Source organism: Fulmarus glacialis, unplaced genomic scaffold, assembly GCF_000690835.1.
Source record: "Fulmarus glacialis isolate BGI_N327 unplaced genomic scaffold, ASM69083v1 scaffold48437, whole genome shotgun sequence".
Classification (NCBI taxonomy): Eukaryota; Metazoa; Chordata; class Aves; order Procellariiformes; family Procellariidae; genus Fulmarus; species Fulmarus glacialis.
Window position 1 is genome coordinate 908 of NW_009222251.1, and position 15,521 is coordinate 16,428.

At 45.8% G+C, this 15,521-nt stretch overlaps 1 protein-coding gene across 1 annotated transcript; it reads left to right on the top strand.

The window, feature by feature from the left end:
* Positions 1-1,924: 1,924 nt before the first annotated feature.
* Positions 1,925-15,297, top strand: LOC104079369 (limbic system-associated membrane protein-like; the record flags this gene model as incomplete). Its single annotated transcript, XM_009581391.1, has 5 exons — positions 1,925-1,944; positions 3,836-3,966; positions 7,919-8,039; positions 9,008-9,156; positions 15,262-15,297. Coding segments are annotated over 5 exons (457 nt in total), but the record flags the coding sequence as incomplete, so codon positions are not given.
* Positions 15,298-15,521: the final 224 nt, after the last annotated feature.

The window sequence follows — 15,521 nt, forward strand, 5'->3', positions numbered from 1 at the left end:
GATAAACTGCATAGTGACAACCATCAGCTCCCTGCCAAAGCTGGCTCCTGCATGGAAACATTTGTAAATTCGCTCGGTGTATAAAGCTCTGTTCTTGCTCCCCCTGCTCCCCGTTTGCCTTAGAGGTTAGAGTTATATGACTCACCTAATCTGGCTGCCAGGATGAATTAGTGAAAACATCTCTACAGCTCTGTGCAAGATATCACAACCTGACATTTTTCTAACACACCGTGATACATCTTTCCTCTCCCTGATCTGTATTATGACACCTCAATTTTATATAAATGCTTTTTGTTAGAAATGGTTAACAAACTCTTAGAGGGGACAGGGCTGCAAGCAAAAGGGTCTGTCTTGCAAGTGAGAGTAGCTGAGTTCTTGTAGCAAAACGTTGATGCCCAGGGTTGAAACAGGTCAGCAGTGCAGGGACAGGAACACTGCTACCACTATTTCAGAAAGAGACTGTCACAGAAACTTTCTCTGAAGTGTTATGCTCATATCTGTGTCCTGGAGCAAGGGAATGAGGAGCTGAATAGGCCTATTGATGTCTTTGGCATGCCCTTTAAAACAGAAGTCCTCCCTTTCACTCATTCCCAGAGAGCTCCATTGGGCAAACCAGCAGCTCATCATCTCTCGGGAAGTGTTGTGTGTAGCTGTGAAAGCTCTCCTGCTGGACATGGTACACAGTTTAGACTGTAAGTGCATGTACGTATGCAGGGGAGAAGCTGAAAAACATCTTTCCTTAGGAAAGTATGTACCCTTTTAGGATACTTTGGCGCTCCATTGATGTGATTCTCTGACAGACAGACTTAACAGCACCCTTAATGAGGGTGCCACTCCATTAGAGCTGGTTAAGTCACCCTCAACCTTCTTTTCATTAGGGTGACAGTCCTGTGACAAGGGCAAATTGCAGGAGAAGCAAGTCCCACTTGGAATGAACCTTGTGTATAAACAAGGCAGAATTGCAGAGCAAATTATTTGCAAAGCAGAGGCAAATTACGTTTTAACCTTTTCTTTCTGAGTCTTTCCCTGATGTCTGATTAACTTTCCAGTCAACTGGCTGACCTACCAACTGGGAGTGCTGCTGTGAAAGGAGGGGAGTGTTGGTTGTCAGCTCAAATTGGGGGTGGGATTTTCAAAGAGCATTATTAGCAGGTAGCAGTATGTGATAAGAAGATCTGGGAATTAAAAGAGTTCCCAACCAAAAATGAATCATGCTATGGCAAAACCACGAACAACGTACTGGCTGTACAGACAGCAGCACAGCACAGAAGTTGCGACACAATCCTTCATCTGCGTTCGGCCATGGTAACACCTTGTCTGAAATGCTGTGTTCGGTTTGGGGCGTTGCACTTCCAGAAAAATGTGAACTTGTCAGAGAGGGTCTAAAAGGAAAGAACAAGAATGATCAAGGGTCTAAAAAACCTCACCTACAGAGGAAGGTTGTCAGACCTGGCAATATTCAGCCAAAAAAAAAAAAAAAAAAGATGACAACGGGGGGAGGAACATAAGTGATTTAAAAGTTGGTAAAAGGCTATTGCAGAGAAGAAGGGAATGATTTGTTCTTTTTGTCTATAGTGGCTAAGACAAAAATAATAGCTTTAAATTGCAGCAAGGGAGACTCAGGTCAAACTTCAGGGAAACTGCTCCAGTGGTAAGGACAGCGAAGCACAGGAACAGATCATCTGGAGCGGCTGCAGAGTCTCTGCCGCTGGAGGGCAGAGGATGGCTGTCTCCTTGCCATGACCCATGTGTCCTGCCTTGAGGTTGGGGAATGGGCTAGATGGTGACTGAATCCCTTCCGGTACTATGACTCACCTAACTCTGGTACTACAGGAGTTAAGATTCCCTAACATATTCATGAGTTACAGCGATAAAAAGCACCTGTAAAAATCCCACCCTGCTTCCCTCTCCACTGACTCTCCAGAGCATCAGTCCCAGTGCACAGCAGAGGATTGAGAGCCGTGTCCCAGAGCACTGGGTGGGCAGCAGGAGCCAACTTTGCCTCCCTACCTTGTAAAATAACACTGCTGCCACGCAGTAAGGCCCTTCAGCAGACTGTTAGGGATGCAAAAACCTGCATCAAAACAGTTGTAAGTTTTAGACATAGCACTGAGATTTCCACTCACCTGAACATCTGGTAGGAGCTGGAAAAGGGACTGCTGGTTAGCGCCGCTGAAAGAGAGGGGAAACCTTGTCTTTGCATGAGTTTAATAGGTACACTGCTGTTTTCATGCTGAGCGGGGGGTGGTTTTCCTCTAGAACGGTTCTGAAAATTGAAAAATTTGGGAAAAAAAAAAAAAAAAAAAAAGGCAAAAATAATCGTGTAAGGGACATAGTTTTGAGCAGATTTTGAAGTTGCTGAAGTCCCTATCTCTGATGCAGAAGGGAAATGCATGCAGCTGGCATCCCCAGCCTGACCTGGCCACCACGCTGCAGCAAGCCTGTACCTGTGTGGTGGGATTCATTGCAGGTGGCTCCACGGGAACTTTACCTCCAGAGATGGGGCTTACCCACTGCTTTCACACAGTGCCGCAGAGCCAAGGACAACAGCCCCGTCCTCGCAGGCACTGTTTGAACTCCATCAAACAACCCTAAGCGCTTACGTGAAGTGGGCAGAGTTTCAGAAATGCTCGGCACCTATCAAGAAGAAAATGTCTTCTGGGCAGAGAGTTGCTTTGGAAAATCTGACCGCTCTCTGAGGAACCTGAATGCGAGCCCTTGTGAGCTGACCTCTTTTGGTTTTTTTGCGAAATCTGGCTTTTACCCTTCGAGGGTTGGGGGACGCTTTCTCTAAACATACATAGGCACGCAATTGGGGTTTGTGGCTTCGCGTGCTGCAGACCAGTGCTTGCAGCCCCTTCAGAGGAGGGAAGCATCTCCATTTACACTGCTGCCAATGTGGTTCAGATTCTTTCCAGGAGGAGCCTTGCTTTGCTTTCCGAAGGAATAGGGTAGATATACCAATCCTAATATTTCATGCTTCCCTGGCACCTTTCATCCAACAATTCTAATGTGTTTTACATGGGTTAACCTCACCGCCCTTCTCTGACCAGGAGGTGATGGGAGAGGGGGGCTATTAGCCGCAGTTCACAGAGGGAGAGCAAGGGAGTGACTTACCCAAGGTCATACAGTGAATTAAAAGCAAGGCCACACACCTCCCTTGATTCCTGCCCCCAGCTGTAACCCCGATTGCTCAAGTCACTGCTTTCAAAACTGTGTTAGCGAGGCAGCACGGTTTAAATATGTCATTTTGTATGTACAGTAGATCAGGGATTCGTGATGATTATTGGTCTCTGCGGATCAAATTACACTTTGTTTCTCTCAGTTTGGCCATGTTTAACGGTAGCTCAATCTGATCGATGGCACTTCACAGTGGTAGTTGCTCTGAGAGACAGAAAGACATTTTTCACAGTTTTGCAGTGGAGAAAAGGGTGCTGACAATACACCGCCACATCTGAGGACCCAGCTAGCCCTGAACCAGCCCATCGGCCGTAGGCTGACTAACCTCCCCTGGTACTCAGCCATCACACCAGTGAACTTACTCCAGTCTCCAGTGGGGATTTTGCTTCTTGGCCTGTAAGATGGACAGCTTGTGAGATGCAACGCTTTGGTACCGCTTGTATGCTTCCTTCCAGATTTTCAGAACCCGAGCTTTCCATAACTAAATAAAATGCTAGTATCTTGCTGATATGGCTTTTGAAAAAACTTTAAAATCGCTCAAGACTGTTTTTTATTTGCAGAATCCCTGTTGCGATTGTTCATGGAAAGCAGGCGGCTTCCCAAATCTGAATGCCTAACAGAGCCACCATCTGTATTTTTCTGTCCTACCAGGCAGAGAGTTTGAAGGCGAGGAAGAGTATCTGGAGATCCTAGGGATCACGCGAGAGCAATCGGGCAAGTACGAATGCAAAGCTGCCAACGAGGTTGCTTCAGCAGACGTCAAGCAAGTCCGGGTCACTGTGAACTGTGAGTTCATCTCAACTGGAGCGGGTCAATGGGGAGAGCTTTGCCCACGGGCAGGGGTGACTTCAGGATAAATAGAGAAGCCTTTCTGGGTTTATATTATATGATCTGAAATGGGGGGGGCACTGAGAAAACTATCTTCAATCAGACACTTATCGCAGGGTATAGTTTGTGCTTTAAACCTGGCAATATATAGGGGGAGAGAGAGAGAGAGAGAGAAGAGAGGAGCTGTGAGTTGCCCCTGTCTCTCCCCGCAGAAAGGCTGGTGATGCCTTGTTTTCATTCACTGATATTTGGGAGAACAGTAGCGTGAAGAGAAGCTTCAGCAAGGCAGCGAGGAGAGATAAGAGAGGGTTCAGCCAACTCAGAGCAAACACACACCTGCCTGCACCCAGCCATCTCAGCAGTGTCTACATGGGTATCACAGCCCAGGGACCTGGGGGGACATGCAGTAGAGGCATGTGTTAATGAGAGGGTGCGAAAACTTGACTTTTATGCTGGTTTCAGATTATTAGCATAAAGCTCTCTCTAAGAGACCCTCCGTGCACCAATACAATACAGAAAAGGGCTTGACCAAAGGATACACCAAGCCACCTAAAAACACCGAGAGGCACAGTTAGCTACGTGGCTTACATCCACACCTGTATGAGTGGGGCATGGATCCCATCGCCCACACGTGCTTAGACAGATGTCCACTTCACTCTGCTGGCGTGCTCCTCTCACAGTGACACAAGATATTTCAGACTGCCATTACTCTTGTAATCCTACATGTGTATATGTTCACCTCCATATTTGTATGGCTCATATTTGGCACTGGAGTGATTTAAAGTGAATATCCCCATCTACCTGCTCTGTTTCCTTGCTGGGAGGCTAATACCTCTGGAGCAGGGATGGATGAACGGGAGGTATATCCTCTCCTGACCTTCTTCAGTTTATACACCAGAGTATTAACTTAAACTGAAATTGGAGATGGTTACAGACATGTTTCAGGGTGCATATGCATGGCCTTGATTCACGTGTAGCACTCTCAGGGAGTGGGTTAGGGCAGAGAGCTAATGAGACGGCAGAGAGCTAGAGAGACGGCAGCAAGTGTTTCAGCCCATCCCAGGGTAATTTGCCACCACAGGTGATTTAAGCACCTTTTAATACCATTCTTGCTCTTTGTCTCTTTCCTTCTCTTTGGGCCATCACATCAGATCAACTTGTCTGTCTTGCTTAGAAGTCAAGGTTAAAGGCTCCCTGCAGCATCTTCAGAGTCCACAGAGTTTTTTATAATTCCCTTAGAAATTGGGTGGCAGTGGTTTAATAGCGGCCGCTTCATGGGCCAAATTTGGCATTAATGTGAAACTGTAGTAGCAGATTTTCTGCACTAAAACTGTTGAGGGTTTTTGCCTGTCAAAAACAGCTGAGTTTATAAACGCGAGACATTCCCTGAGAACCACTTAATATTTTCAAATATTTCTGTGAAACATAATTTCAACAATGCTTTTAACATGGTTGAAACAGATTGTTTGTATAAAGTCAGAATGTTTGATTTTGACTTAGTTTCAATTCATAATAACTATGCTACAGTAAGATCTTAAACATTTTTACTGTTGGAATATATGAAAATATAATGTGGTAGAGTATTGTAATATTATTAGGTGGCCTAATTTGTAATGTAAGCAACTTATAAATTCCTTCAGGACAGATCTTTTCTTTCGAAACAAAGGGAAAGAATCTAAGAGATCATGAGGGCCATGCACAGGAAAAAAATCAGTCCTGTTTGGGGAATGGAAGCTAGACATTTGCATACATCTTTCCTTATCTTGCTTCCTTAAACTACACCACAAGCAGCAGAAAGTGGGAAAACTACAGTAACTTTGAAAAATGGGACCTGCCCAACCTTAGGAGCTTCCTGGCCACCTCTTACCGTCCGCTGATGCTGTGGAGCACGTAGCTTGTCAGCCCGGACTGCAGGGGAGAGCATCCTCACTTTGCTTTGGTCTCACACTACCACCTTCAGGCTTCCCGAGTAATGGCCCTGGCACATCACAGACAGGGAAACTGAGGCCTGGGGAAGAGTTGGGGGAAAACAGCTAAAGGGAACCCACTCCTGGCTTCCCCGGCAGCAAACAGCTAAACACAGAGGGCTGCTTTCTGAGTAAAGAGGCTGGTTTGTTCAGGGCCACCGCCTGCCCCTTCTCCTGGGAGAGCACTGCAGCAAGCAGACTGCCCTTTGCTGAGCGGGCAGCCTCGGGGCCGGCAGTGCCTTAACAAAAGCGGTGGTGGCTGAGGTATGGCCTGTCCACGCGTCTGGGCTCTGTCCTTTAAAAAGCGGAGGAGGATGGCTAGGCAGGGACTGCTCAGAGCAAGGGGCTGGGCTCCCTGGCAGCAGCCCAGAGAGCACATGCCTGCCGGCATCATTTTCTAGGCCCATAGAAAGGTGCTTGTTCAATTTGTGACTCACCTCCTGCACTGGATTCAGTGAAATGGAAAAGGTTTGTCTCGCTGCAGATGGCAAGAAGATATAGTGCTCGAACCAAAAAATCAAAGAAGGATGCTTAAAAAATCACCTTCACTATCCTTTTATTACCCCTCCTCCTTTCCAAATTAAAATATTTATGTGAACCCACAGCCTTTGAATGTAGGATCCTATTTATGTACACTTATTAATATTTATGATGTTAGAGGGCACACTGCAATATCCCTAAAGCCCTGCATAAAATCGCGATTAAGGTCAGGAAAGGGATCACACTGAAATGGCTGATGTGTTCACAAACAAACTTCTTTCCATACATTTTCCAGACAGAATTATTTTTTTCTTTGACTGACACAATCCATTTTGATTTTTTTTTTGGCCTTTCAGTGTTGGGGCAGATACAGACAGCAGAGCTGTACTCTGTACACCCAGAGTGTGCTTTATGTGCTTTGAGTCTCAGCAAAGTAGCTGTTTGAGTTGCAGCCCCGTAATCTCAGGGTATGCAAGTATTAGTGATGAGAGACAAGGCACTTATTCCCTGATCCCTTTCAGCAGCCAGGTGGAAATAATTCTGCCTTTTAACATGTAAAGCTTGTCACTTAACATTTTGAACATGGGGCTGGGATTGAAGATGCCGGTGCGTCCCCTACCCAGCACCCAGCCAGCACTGAGACCTAGCTCCAGCGGAGCACACCAATACATGTCCCAAGTTTTGTTTGCCCATGGCACAACTCTCAGGCTTCAAAGTAAGCAGAGCTGGGAGCACCGTGCTGGTCTGAGGGCAAGCTTCACACAGAGCAATCACGAGCAAGCCCTCTTGGAGCCTGTGACAAAAGCATGATGTTCAGGAAGGTTTGGGCAGGATTTGTAACCTTAGACAGCTAAGGGAAGTGTTTCGACAAGTGGTCTGGCTCTCAAAGTTGCACCCACAGCTCCTGCCAAAGCTCTCCCCTTTTAAGCTGTGAATGTATTTTTGTCTCATACATGTTGTCTCAGTCCTTTCCTTTCTTATTATGGTTTTGACATTAGACACAGAGGTTGTATGGAAAATAATTTTCATGCTAGTGTTAAATTCCTACTTCATTGCTTTTACTTTTGCCGTCTTCTTTTACCCTTGATGAAGTCTTTCTCTCATCTTCTTCTCTCTGATGAGCCCATCTGAACTAGAGATCCACAGGTAAATATTCATAAATTACAGAAGTCCATCATTAACCTTAACTTTGCCTGTGTATGCCTATGCATTTATGACAGAACTTTATTCAGTGTTGCTGAAGAGAAGCACGCGTAAGGAGCGATGCTAACGTGGTGTATTAGGGAGAGTTCAAAGAGCAGGTGTTCTCCAGAGGAGCAGGGGGGAGCATGTGCCACAGCAAGCAGCAGCTGTGGGCCTCCACCAGCCCGAATGGTTTGCATGAGGAAGCCAGACCTGACATAGTTTCACTGTTTCGTTCCACCTGGAAGTGTGTGAAGTGACCACGTGTTTCCTTCCTGCAGACCCTCCCACCATCACAGAGTCCAAGAGCAACGAAGCGGCCACGGGACGACAAGCCTTACTCCGGTGCGAGGCGTCAGCAGTGCCTACACCTGATTTCGAGTGGTACAGAGATGATACCAGGTAAGGCCTTTAGCTCGCCTCTTCCCTTCCCTCCTTTTCAGTCCACTCAATAGAGGATCCTTAGAGAATCACCTATCGTCCTCCCCAACTCTTCTCCTCAAACAAATTACTCTTCACAAACCATATAAGTCACGATGGTCCCATCAGACTCAGCAGAGCCAGCATGGTCAGGGCTGGAGAAGGCAATCCCTCTTTGCGCTGGGGATGCTGAAAGAAGTGCGGAGGATGGATCTCTTGCCGTTAAGTCAGTTATGGGCCAATACACTATTAAGACATCAATAGCGCTTTCTTCCTGATGATGTTGATGCATTAAACAGGCCATGATACAGACAAAAAAGTAGGCAGTCTTAATCTCCAAGTAGGTAATGCCACTCTAGGTGCCTTCATCTAGGGGAAGGAGCTGCTGAGGTGTGAGATTCCCCCATCTGTGTGACCTGAGCCACCCAGATTTGCATATGAGAGAAAATGAGAAGAGAAAAGGGATCTGTCCCTTATACCTGCGCATTTACTTAGCATTAAGAAAGTTGTGTTATTATCCCAGTTTTTAACCTCACCCATGTGCACAGGCTCAGGGGTAATTCAGCTTTGGTATATGCACATATTGGAGCACATGAATTAGTGTGTTTCACTAAAAACCTTTTGTTCAAGTACAGACTAGCCCTCAGCTGGCCATGGTGTGTTCATTTCCAAGTGTTAGTCAGTGCTGGGTAAAAGCTTCTTCCCTTTCCCTCGGCTTTTCTTGCTTCTCCACTGCTTTACCGTTGCTATTTTACCCCATTGCACTCCTTCTTCCTTTCACTCCCTCCTCCTGCTTTCCATCAACGCCTTCTTTGGTCTCTTTCCTGCCTCCCTCCATCCTCACCTGCCAGCTGGGCTGAATGACTTTGGTTTACTGCCTGCTGGGCAGTGACTTCCTTCCCAGTACACAACTGCCATTGCACTGCACACCTCTTCTCCTGTCTTCCCAGGATAAACAGCGCCAATGGTCTGGAGATAAAGAGCACGGGGAGCCAGTCTCTGCTGATGGTGGCCAACGTCACTGAGGAACACTACGGGAACTACACCTGCGTGGCTGCCAACAAGCTGGGTGTCACAAATGCCAGCCTATACCTTTACAGTAAGTATGGGAGAGGGTGAAGGGAGATCCAGATCACTCTCACAAAGACCAGGCTGTGTAGGAAGCAAACGGTGAACAAAACTCAGGAAAGCATCCACTTGCCACCCCCAGCCCCCCCAAACCTCCAGCCATGAACTGGCTTTCAGCGCTCTGCTTCAGATACCTATGTTCATGCTTGCCGTGAAACACAAACACAGCCAAATTAAAAGGTTTACAGTCAAGCCCTTTGATTGACTTTCTTTGCTGAAGTCAGATTTTGTTAAAATAATAAAAACATGTTTGTTTTAAAGCTGGAAACAAAAAACCCTTTACAATGACAGCCCCTTTAATAAGGAGACAGAAGGCCAGGGCTCAGAGGGTCCGTGACAGCTGAGAAATTACAAGTAATTCAGAGAGGTGGAGAGAACTAGCCACCGAGCCTGAGGAGAACAAGAGAGAGTCAAGAAAAAGAGAAATGAGTTTGAAAATGGAAAGGAAAGAAGTGGGAAAAGACAGAATGATTTAAAGGGGCATACCATAGGGAACATGGGGGGAAAAGGTAATCAGCAGATGAAATATGGAATAAAATTCCTTGGATCTCATTCTGCTACCTTTCAATTACTGAGTTTGTCGTAGTAAGTGTAAACAGACAGAAGTTGGGATTCTAGAGCAGAGTTACCTGCTTGTTCTGAATTTTGCAGCTGATTCAAACCTGACCCTACACAGAGCCCCTCACCTACCACCTATGCACACATACAATCTGTGGCGTATTCAAAACGCAGTTCCCGATTGCAGGTCCAAAACTTGGGCTTCACTTGGACCACATCGTGTTATTGCCACCAGGAATAGAGTGTAGCAGAATGACCCACTTACATGAATGGACGCATAGACGCAAAAGCGACTTAGGGCTGTATTCCTCTGACAGTCCAAACTGAATTAAAGCACTCAGGCCATGACCTGCATGTCCTTTTAAAGAGAAAAAAGATAAGCTGTGTAAAGCAGTCTTAGTATGGGATGGAGTTTAGTCTAGTTTCTGCTATGTGAGGTCAGATTAATCAAACCATCAGAAAAACAATGTTTTGGTTTGGTTATTTTTTAACAGATGTAGTGCAAAAGGATAAATCCACTGGCATTCTTTGTTTACCACCTCTGGATTTATTTCATGGCAGTTTGAATTTTTGCAAAATTTGGGTGTATTCTGTGGAAGTTTTTTCTAAAGAACAGATATTATCATAAAAGAACATATATTTGATTTCCTGTAGCATTGCAGCACACAAAGCAAATTTCTACTTTGAAAGTCTTTTCACCCTGGTCTTGTGACTACCATGAGATTCAAATAAAATCCTCAGGCAGCAATCTGGAACACAATTTTCAAATACTCCAGATTTGTTCTTGCTGATATTAATATAATGCTAAGTTTAGAATCCATTATTTGTGGCCGAATTCTATATTTGTCCCTCTCTGTTGATTCCTGTTACACAGATGAGCTGAAATGCATCACTGAAACAAAATATAAGATGAAATTCAATAATGTATGTATGCACACGTGATTTTAGCTGAGGGGTTGGTTTTGCTAGAAAAGCATTTTGCATGACTTCAGAACTTCACCTCAAAGGATCTCAAAGGATTTGCTAGCAATGAATATTTTAACATCACAAGTTATTTAGAAATGGGAGAGTGTTATTAGCACCATTTTGCAGTAGGAAACTAAGGTACAGAGTGAAGAAGTGGTTTACCCATGGTTGTAAAATGAGTGGCAGAACCTGTAAAAGACCCAGGGAGATCTTGCGAAGTTGCCATTAATTATTCCAGGAGGAAATGTGGCAACTATTAAAGATGACTTGCAACAGCAAGGGTCCTATTTTAGCCTCCTTTTGATGTGTATGAAGAAAACTTTCCTTCTTTCAAGTTGTTGGATTTTATTTATCATTTTTACTTCAGAAATCCAAGGCCTATTTATGCTGGAAAACACTAGAGAACTTCACAAGAGCCAGAAGAATGAAGGTGCAGGAACTGAGATTTGATGATTTTCAGTGGACTGTTTCTAACTTTTATTTTTGTTGCTTAGTTAATCCCTATTTCTTCAGTGTGTAATTGCTTCATATTGTTTCAGGAAATCTCTGTTCTCCTTCTAGTTAGTGTGTGGGGGAGAGAGAGAGAGAGAGAAAATAAATTCAGGCAGACTACAGCTGGTATTTCTAAGGTTAAGAAATCAGGGGGGAAATGAGCGAAGGGAATCCAGACTCATAAAGATAAAGAAAGCAGCTGAAAAAACCGACAAGCCCAGATGAAAAAAATGCTGTAGTGATCACACAGTAGCTGAAATAACAGGTAATGCACACTCCCAGCTACACACCCCGGCAGAAAAATAAAGGAGTGCCAAGTTTTTGCAAGGTACAGCAGATACTCAAATACTTGGGAGTGTTTTTCATCCCTAGAATCAGTGATTTTATTTCTTTTTTAAATAGAGAACAAGCTTGCTGTAGGGCAACATCCCACTAGGGAGGCAGGTACAGCGATGGTTCCTCAGTGTTCCATTGCAGCACAAAAAAGAATGCCAGCCAGGAGTAAAGAGACAACCAGAGAGTTAATAATAAGGTACTGGCAGCTTTGCCTGAGGTGGAGGGCAGAAGGGAAGCTAGCAAAATGATGTGAAAGAACAGTTTAGCAATAGAGAAAAATGGGTGGCTACCATTCCAGGAAATCTCAGCCAGCATTGAAAAACTCTTGGAGAGACTGAGTGCCTTAGATGTCAATGCCATAGATAGAAGATGCATTAAAATACAAAAGCAGCTCCCTTGAGCTGTATGAATAGCTAGCTAGTGATCTTCCTTAAAGGATGTAGCAGCAGGATTGCCTGCTATGGAGCGATTTATACCCCTCACTTCTGGAGACTGAGTTTACAACAATGTAAAAATGGCCACACCAAAGGTCTGTCTTACCCAGGAACCTGTCTCCAACAGCAATATGGAATACGTTTGCAGAGAGGGTACTCAGGTACAGTTTGATGATACAACTGACCTAATAGCTTGCTGCCGTCCCTTCCTCCCCATTTCTTTTGCTCACCCTGCTCTCTGCCACATGCTGTTGTTGTTTCCCTTATTCTGGTACTCAATGGACAACCCACTGAGCCAGTTAAACCTGCTAAACCAGCGAAAAAGTAACCGAGCTTTACCGCCCACTCCCCCAAAAGTTTTTCATTTGTTGTACTGAGCTGAATTAGTTCAGGGAAGGGCTCAACAAGCACCAGAGTCCATGCAAGAGGGGAAGCCATATCACACATCTGTGGATATGAAGAGATGCGAGGCAGGACCATGTTTTGCAGCATTAGCGAGCCAGTAGGTTGATTCAGCCCTGTAGAGCGTAGGAACAGGGTTTGTGTGAGCACAAAATCCTCTGAGACCTAGGAAAGGAGCAGTAACATTCATGAGAGCGCACATCTCCATGAAAATTACTTGACAGAGAGGCCAAGCCAGGGCTGCCATCACAGAGCAACAGAGGTGAAAAGTAGTGCCACAACTGAAGGGAAAGGGCTTTTTTCCTAAGGGTATTAGGAGGGAGGGAACTTGTTTTCTTTTCATTCCACTCAGCTAACAGAGTGCTGTGAAAGGCGTTACGAGTAAAAGTCACAATTTGTATCTTAACCCATGCTACACAGAAGTGTAAATATGTGCCTATATATACCAGATACACATCTGCTATACAAGCATATAGATACATAGGTTTACGTGTACGTGAGTATGTGTACATACTCACGCACCTGTGTGATGTATAAGCAAGCACACACACCCCCACAGGCACAAAGAAGCAGGCGCAGCACCTGGTGCATTCTGGCAAGGCAGAGAAAAGAAATGAAAGCTCTTCCAAATTAGTTGACTTCTGCCTCCCACAGAGCTAGCCCATCCCAGAGGATAAAACAGGAGACAACAGGGCAGTGCCGCACATCCTTACGCGGTCCTGCTGGCTAAACTGTCTCAGTTATAGGAGACTGCCACCTCAGCAGGTCCCCTGCCGCATCCCCTGCAGCTTGCATCCTCTGCACCCTTCAGGGAGTAAGGAAACGTGGAGGTGAAGCAGCAGCTGGCAAGGCCTGTGCCAATTAGAAGCAGCAGCAGACAGGATCCCACCCCTGTCTCCTCGAGAGGCTTCGGGTAGAGTTATCATTTCAGTCCAGCAGTTTTGATCCCAGCAAGAGGCACATTCCTAAGAAGAGTTGGCGCTTGCCTCTAACTTGCCATTATTTGTTAGTGCCCCGGCGCAAGTGCTGGCTGAGTGCACACGCTTAGACCTCTTCTCCTAACTCTCTGCCCACGCTTTGTTGCGCCTGAGCATTTGCTTACGGTGGTTGCTGCTAGGGTTTGGAGCGTAACCGTGGCCAAAATCTCTCTTAGTGGCTCTTAGTGCAAACCCCGTGTTTTCCCAGGGGCTGTCAATAACGGGGAGACTCAGGAGAGAAGGAAAGTGGCTAGGACGACAGCCAGATGGGGCAAGGCTGAGACACTGCTGATGAGCCAGGGTGGAGCAATAAAGGCAGCACGCAGCGGGCGGGCGAGGGGAACAGAGGTAGAGTCCTTGAATAGAAAGCAGCATGATAATGAGGCCGTAGTGCTTTGCTTTAACTGCTTATGCTGTGCAATCTGCAGCCTGCTGTGCAGGAAGAAGGTAAAGGGGAGTTGAGTTATTTAACCAAACTAAATAACAAGGAAGACATGCCAGCACAACAGCCTGCTTTCGCAGAACAATAGTCCCCTGTTGCTACATAAACACAGAGATCCAGGCTAGCCGTGTATTTTCTATGCAAGAGACAATCTCCCCTGTGCCTGCTGTGGATTCAAACAGCTCCATTACCACCATGAAGGCAGGAGATCTGCCAGTGTCACAGGGATGGGCCTGACCTGCCAAATCCTCGTGGGCTCCAGCAAGTGAGAAACTAGCTCCTTGCACTAAGGAAGCTGTATAAAGAGCATTGGCCTCCAAATAGCTGGGCCTGGGTTGATCAGAGAATAACAGCGGACTACCGATGTATCCTGCCAAGCTCTATGTCCATCAACACTGATCTTAGCACCAGGTAAGTCAGGAGACAACTCATTGCCCCAGGCCTATCAGCTATGCATAGTGGCATATCTCTACAGCTAAATGTCTACCTACCGATCAGTCCCCGAGTAGGAGCTTGTCTCAGTCAGTACGAGGCATCCAGCAAGCTCTGAAGGTAATGAAGGGAGATCCAGTGATCAGTCAGGCCTGGGGGGGCTTGTACTCGGTTCTGCTGCTGGCTCTGCCAACAGTTCAGCATTTGACCTTGGGCAAATTGCTTTCTTGCTCTGTGCATCAACTGCACGATCTGTAAAATGGAATTAACACTACTGTTAGCCTCAGACTGAGGTCTCTGACACCGTTTTCCCTCAGTGTCTATGCAACTCTTTGAGATCCTTGTGTGGAAGAAGCAAAATGTGAAGCCAGCAGTGACGTGTAACAAAGTCCTGCTGTGACGTATAACGAGGACGCATTGTAAAAACCCTATAACCAAAACAGCAGGCTCTGCATACAACTAGACATTGATGAGTCTGCAAAAACTCTGTTCCCATTGGAAGACAAAGGCTAAAAAGAAACAGAGTGCCCTTGAAGATTCGCTAGGGTGACTGCTACCATGCTCAGATCCTCAGGGGACCTGTCACTGGCAAGAAATCCATCGTGGAGAAGGTTCTGGGGAGGCAGCAACTACCCGTGGAGGACTTCCACAACTCACCTCTCTGCCAAGACTAGCTTCCAGCCAGAGGTGTAGCTAAGAGGAGCTGTAGTGTGATGACATGAGTGGTCTTGAAAGTCAGAGGGGAGATGTGGCCCATCAACTCCAATTACCTTCACTGCAGGTGCTTAATCCCTCTTGCTGTGTGGATATTATTTGTTTAGTTTTTCAAATTACTTCTCTCTGACTCCCAGTCCCAGGGGATGCTGATATGTATTAGGTGTGTTGCTAGCAAAATGCTCAGTATATGAAACCTACTCTAGTTCATATAATTCGGGGATGTACAACTCCATCAGGTTTGTATCTGCTGCTTGCTTGGTGTGAAAAGTGGCTTGTCCTTTTCTCCTGCATGTTGCTTATTGTTTTTTTTCCCCCCTTAGAACGAGTTTTACCCACACTCCCCAATCCTTTTCCAGGTCAGTATATGTTTTATGTTGAAGTAGCTCTTTAGCCGGGTCATTCTCCATCATCCTGATAAACGCTCAGAGCTAGGGATGGGCAAAACAGTTCAGAAATGCAGGAAAATAAGGGCTTTCCCTTCTCGTCTACATGTCATTTGGTCCCTTCTGCTCACCTTCTTCATCCTTCCCCTTCCACCTTCCCTTTTCAGAAAACCAATCAACTAAACAACCTTTAGCCA